The sequence below is a fragment of the Metopolophium dirhodum genome, chromosome 6, assembly GCF_019925205.1.
Source record: "Metopolophium dirhodum isolate CAU chromosome 6, ASM1992520v1, whole genome shotgun sequence".
Taxonomy (NCBI): Eukaryota; Metazoa; Arthropoda; class Insecta; order Hemiptera; family Aphididae; genus Metopolophium; species Metopolophium dirhodum.
Window position 1 is genome coordinate 28,780,876 of NC_083565.1, and position 6,552 is coordinate 28,787,427.

At 28.7% G+C, this 6,552-nt stretch overlaps 1 protein-coding gene across 1 annotated transcript; it reads right to left on the minus strand.

Annotated features, from left to right (window-relative positions):
• Window positions 1-2,748: 2,748 nt before the first annotated feature.
• On the minus strand, window positions 2,749-6,225 carry LOC132947638 (protein FAM200A-like). The gene is made up of 5 exons (XM_061017916.1): window positions 6,008-6,225; window positions 5,580-5,817; window positions 5,118-5,538; window positions 4,529-4,804; window positions 2,749-2,861 (listed from the first exon to the last, which is right to left on the minus strand). Exons 1-5 carry the CDS (start codon window positions 6,223-6,225, stop codon window positions 2,749-2,751), a joined length of 1,266 nt encoding a protein of 421 aa, XP_060873899.1.
• Between the last annotated feature and the right edge of the window lie 327 nt (window positions 6,226-6,552).

A 6,552-nucleotide genomic window follows, 5' to 3' on the forward strand; every position in this document is an offset into this window, starting at 1 on the left:
CACTCTGCTGTACAGTAGGTTACAAGTGGGTCACTGTAATGGATAGTGTTAAATTTTAATCTAATGATATAATAGCAATGTATAAGAAAAACGATTCTGAACGAAGACGTTTAGGCAGCCTATGATATTACTAAATACTAAGTATATTTGATGATATTATTGTGAATAAAGTAATTTATATATTATAACATATATACGTGGAACTTTGTTTTAAATTTTCAATCCTTAGATATAAAAATTGAATATTTTATAAAATGATAATTATGTAATGATAAATAAATTCCTTTACCATTACAAAATATCATTCAAAATAAAAAATTGTACTTTATTGTGTTATTGTTAATTGTTATATTTGTATTCATAATAATAATTATATTAATATGCTTGGAATTTTATAAATGTAGAATACATTTTGTATAACAAATAAATTGTATTTTATTATACAGTATACCTATCACCTGTGTTAATATTTTCTTATATTTTTTAAATATTAAGTGGAATTTCATGGAATTAAATGATTCTTTAACTAAAGCCGTATTACTTGGGTAATCATATATTAAACATATTTTTTTCGATAAATATTGATAAAAAATGTCTGCTGGGACAAAAAGCTTAAAAGTGTAATATATTAACGTTTTTAATACGGTTTTCTTATAACTTATAAGCATTTGCAGTTAAAATATTGAGTTTTAACAACAACACACATCATTGCATAAAACCAATACTTCGCTATCCTCTTGCATTATACACCATTATAATTTATAATATTACACCATAATGTACGGTTTATACTTATCAACTGTTGATTTTGTTTAACTACTGTTATCACACATTTGTACATAAACATATTATTTCTCTATTCCTATTAAAAGATCGATTGTTCATACTAACCTTAATCATTGGACCACGGTCGTTTGAAATTAAAATTACGGATACGTCTAAAGTATATTGGCATGTACCTTCATCACTGCCCCGTGATTTCAGAAATAACGGAACTTTAAATTTATAATTCATTGATATAAGCCTTTCTTAGTTTCAAAGTTAATTAAAAAAATTTGATTCAATTATTCGCAATATTAACGCGTCACTGGCCCATTGGAATAAACTCTGTTGACGCGTATACGCGTCAGCAGCGTTGAAAGTGTTAAAAACATTTTTATTAATTTTATTAAAACAAATAATTATTTCATAAAATGTTTACAATTTATGATTTTAGTTATAAAAAAAAATGAAAACTTGAAAATGCCATGAACATAATCAAATTTTTTGCCTTCAAGCGATCATATTTAAAAAATATTTTATAGGTAGATTAAATGAATCTTCTTATTAATTATACGTGTTCTGCTATTATAACTATTATTATAAAATTACCTATAGTTCGTAAATTATTTGAAATAAATATTTTATTAATTTTAATTAACATTTTTTAGAATAGACCTGTTCACCTCTGTCATCACCTTTTAGGGCATCAAACATTTTCTGATTTTCAGGTAGATGAGTGAATAAAGTCAAGTAAAAATCCCCCTAGATTTTAAAAGTGTAGAGAAAAATAAAAAAATCAGAATTTTTATGCTAAACTTTACTAAATGTTTACTTAACCATTGTTCATGCACGATTGAATTTTCAATATATTTAGACTATAGCCAAGAGAAGTTTTTTGATTTGCTTTTATTTTTTTTTCTATTATTGTCAGTTCTTTCCGGTCCTTCAAAAATATTAAAAGTTTAATAAAAAGTTCCTTATAATTTTTCGATTTTGAGCGAAGCAATGGATGAATTGTTATTATAAATAATAATTTACCTACTATAGGTACCTACTACCTACTTAAATAATTGTTTTTTTTTTTTTTTTGAAAATTGTATTAGACGCGTGAAAAAAAATATATTTTGGAGATAAAGATGGGCCCCAGGATCGTGCGTCCCTTGCTCCCTCCCTTAATCCGGGCTTGGTAACTTGATAAAAGTTTAAATTAAAATTGTCCGTGAAGTTGTTGACGTACCTACGCAACTAGCGGGCTCCGCAATCCACCGCAGGTGGATTGCATACCTGATTATATTGTGTTTTCATATTGTCAGCTATCCGACGATGTCGGATTGCCTACGTATGTGGCTTAGTCGCAAGTCACCTAGGTATCGAACTACAACGGTGATGACTGATAGCTTGACAATCAAACAAGCTCCAGACAGTTTGGTTATCAATTTACAACTGTCATGACATATGGCAAAACGCTTAAACTCAAAATTCAAACATTCCCACCTTCGAAAGAGTCCATAAAAACCACCAAGTTATCACAAGTTCTTATCACCGTTGTAAAAACAAACATCTCCATAAACTTTTGAGTTCGTGGTCTTAAGTTTTTAACCAACCATCATAGTCAGGCGCGACTTATATAAGTGACTCCAAAATCCGTGCTCACACTCAGGGAGTCTCATAAGCCCACTAGAAACAATATTTTCCATTCTGCACTTACCTACGCAACTAACGGGGTCCGCAATCCACCGCAGGTGGATTGCATACCTGGTGATATACGCTTCTCATTATGTCCGTGATTCGACGCAGTCGGATTGTCTACCTATGTGATTTGATGACTGAAAGCTAGATAATCGAATACACCTATCGACTCTACATTTTTTACAACAGGAGATCGTATCCAGCCTTTCCATTTACAATGTTTGTGACGGCTTGCTAGACACTCTAACTTTTAAACATTCCTGCCAAAACGTCAAGCCTTATCTCCAATCTATATCACTAATAATTCTTCTCACAAATCCTATATTTTCGTTTTACAACTGTCGCGACTTTTACTCCAAAATCTGTGCTCACTCTCAGCGAGTCCAACGTCCCTCGAGCTTCACTTAGAGCTAGTAATTATTATAAAACACAAATAGTATATCATAGTTCATTTTAATTGGTAATAATATTACAATTTATAATCATTAATGATAAATAAATGACATGTTATTGTAATGAAAACGTTCTTTGGAATAAAATTGTTAATAACTTCATACACGATATTGCATTTTTAAGATTACGACATATTATTTGTATTATTTTTTTATTATTATTATTTATTGTCAACCAAACAGATTATATAAAATGGTTTTTTTTTTTTATAGAAAATCGATTATTAACTATAATAATGATGTTGTCGCTTAGGCATCATTAAGTAAAATCCTATTTAAATTTAAATGTAGCTTATTCCCTATTTATACACATGTTACTTACTCCTACCTGTTAATTAATTTACATTTTTTGGCACTTATGTCTAAATTTAAATTTTGTTTAATATCGTAAACAATAATCGTATCGACAAATGAGTAAGAGTAATCGATACAGAATGACGTCGCTTATGCCCTACTTACAAAAAGTTGATTTCATAAAAAGTGTTGATTATGCCTTTTGCATTGTCACCATCGAATTATGTAGTTACGTCTTTTCGTTATCATTTTACCTAGCTTATCTCTTCTCCTGATAAATACAACTAATCCAGCTGTTATCCAAGGCTTAAATTTACGTTTACTCGATGCAGTATATTATTACTATGTGTTGTTCTATTAGAGCTAATTATATGATTATTTAACATATTATGTAATTAATTGGCACAATTGTGTACATAATTTTCCTCAAAAATAACTTCCCATTTTTCTTTTGCTAAGAATGAACACAAAAGTTTAATGTCTATATTTGATTTTACATTCGGAATTTTAGGATTTATCATTACGACATTTCTTCTACGATCAAAGTACTCAGTGTTGTGTAGAAACGTAACGCCAATTACAAATTAATGTAACGCAATTACTTTTTCAGTAACGCAGCAGTAATTTCATTACATTTTAAAATATATAAAATATTATAAAATTGAATTAAAATTAATTATGATTTATGACTTGTAGACCCAAATAGCCGTATAGGTGAGATGATAGTACATTTGTATATTATAATAAGTAGGCATTTTATCACTAGGTCTATGATTAAAAAATATATACATAATAATTAGTAAGTAACGTTATTCGTAACGCACTACTTTATTAATGAAAAAGTAATGGAACGTGATAAAAATAATTTTAAAATATTTCAAGTAACGAGTAACGTAATTTCATTAATGAATCCAATATGACTGGTCTAAAATTACTAGTACAATTATTTCTTATAAACATACGATCAATCCATGAGGCACTGTTTATACCAGTGGTTCTCAACCTTTTTTGTACGACGACACCTTAATTTAGATCCATAAAAATGGCGACACACTTAAAAATTTTTTTATGGATTTTTGAAAAAGTAAAAATTACAAATCTATGTAAATTAATACATTTAAGTTCATGTTAGCATTTTATTTGAAAAAAAAAACAAATCTTTTAAATTTACATTATTAAAATATAAACAATTTAAATTAGGTATCAAAAAAATATTATTATAAAAACAGCGTTAGTTTATAATGGAAATTAGTGCGATACTTGTGATTGGCGAATTGAACATAGGTCTTCAATTCGTGGGCGAATTGTTGACAAACTTACGCGTAATTCACTTTCAATATCTTTAAGCGTTGACCTTTTTTTGGTTTTTGTTACTTTTAATATCGAAAATGCTGATTCACACATATATGATGTTGAAAAAGGAAGCAAAATTTGCATCGCTTTTTTGCTCACTTCTGGGTATTCGTTTTGCAAAGAAATCCAAAATGAATCATTTTCAGACATATAAAATTTAGATTTTAACGTGGTATCTGATGATATTTCTAGTAATTGTTCTTTTTCCGTAGAAGATAAGTTTGCATTTTTTATATTTTCTTCTCCACATGGACCTTATAATGAAACTACCCACTGTATTTCAGTTGTTAGAACTGATGGAAAATAACTCTTTAAATTTCGAGAAAGTGTCAATAAATGTTCGTACATTATATTTTTTAATTCCGTTTTTTGATTTATGCTTAAATGGATTTTTGATTCTTCAACTGAAGAAAAGCATGAAAAATCATCATTTTTTATGCATGATAACCATAAATTAATTTTTTTTTTGAAACTTTCCATTTTATCACTTGTTGATATTTATGTTTTCAGCTTCAAAAAAAATTTGTAATTGATCTTGAAGTTCCAATACACGATTTAATATTTTACCCCTAGAAAGGCAACGTATTTCAGTATGATACAACAAAGTAGTGTGTTCTGTACCGATATTTTTACATAATTCTTCAAATATTCTACATTTTACTGGTCGTTTTTTAATATAGTTAATCATTTCAATGACAGTTTTGAGAACATCACTTAATTCTCCTCCATCCGAACTTTTTACTATAAGAGCTTCACGGTGTAAAAAACAGTGAATTGTTATTAAATTAGGTTTTTTATTTTTCGCGAGAGTCAGAAATCCTTTAAATCGGCCAGTCATCGCCGCTGCACCATCTGTGCAAATTGAAATGCAGTTCGACCATACCATATTATTTTCTTCGAAATAATTATCAACAGCATTGAAAACATCAACTCCAGTTGTTGTAGTTTGCAATTCACGGCAAAATAAAAATTGTTCAATTATTTTTTCCTCATTGACAAATCGTATGAAAGAAATTAATTGAGATTTACCAGAAACATCGGTACTTTCATCAAGTTGTATAATGCGAATTCTTTATCTTTTTGTAATATCTCATTTACATTTTTTACAATATCCTCCGACATTGTTATTATTCTTCGACGAACAGTATCATTTGACAGTGGTATGTTTGAAATTTGTTCAGCTGCTTCTTTACCAAACATGACATCAACAATTTCTTTACAAGCTGGTAAAATCAATTCTTCTCCGATGGTATGTGGTTTTTTTTTTCTTTGCAATTAACTCAGAAATTTTAAAAGAACATAAAAGAGATTTATCAGATATTTTTAAACGTTTTTCCATGGACGTTGAATTTTTTTTTTGTGATGACAATAAACGCGTAAAATAGTCAGAACTTTTTTTACTAATATGACTATGATTTTGATCTAAATGTCATTTTAATTTATTTGGTACCATAGACTCGTTTGATAAAGTTACGCCACATACAATACACTGAGGTATTTGATTATTATCATCACCAATAAACGTAAATCCGAAATTTAAATAGTTGTCTTTATACTTACGACGCTTTACTGTTTTATCATTAATTGTTGATGAAGACGGTAACGGCAAATCAGTGGAGCCATCAGTGCTCGTGTTAACCGAAGTTGAAACTTTTTTAATTATAAATTTGTCCATACTTAATGTACCTTTTTTAATACGGTATGTATAAGAAAATATGAAAATATAACGAAATTACACAGACACAACGCGCACAACACGGTGATCACGAATGAGAATAGTGAGAACGTGCTTATTTACGTACCTACCTATAAAACACATCCCAATTTACTATTTATCAGTTATGATTACGTCGAAATCATTACGAGGTAAGAATATCTTCATAATTGTTTTTCTTATCTCTGGGTTTTACTATTTCATCATAATGCTGAAATAATATCATATATGTCAAATGAAACTATATGTAATATATTAATATATAAATAATATACTTTGGCGACACAC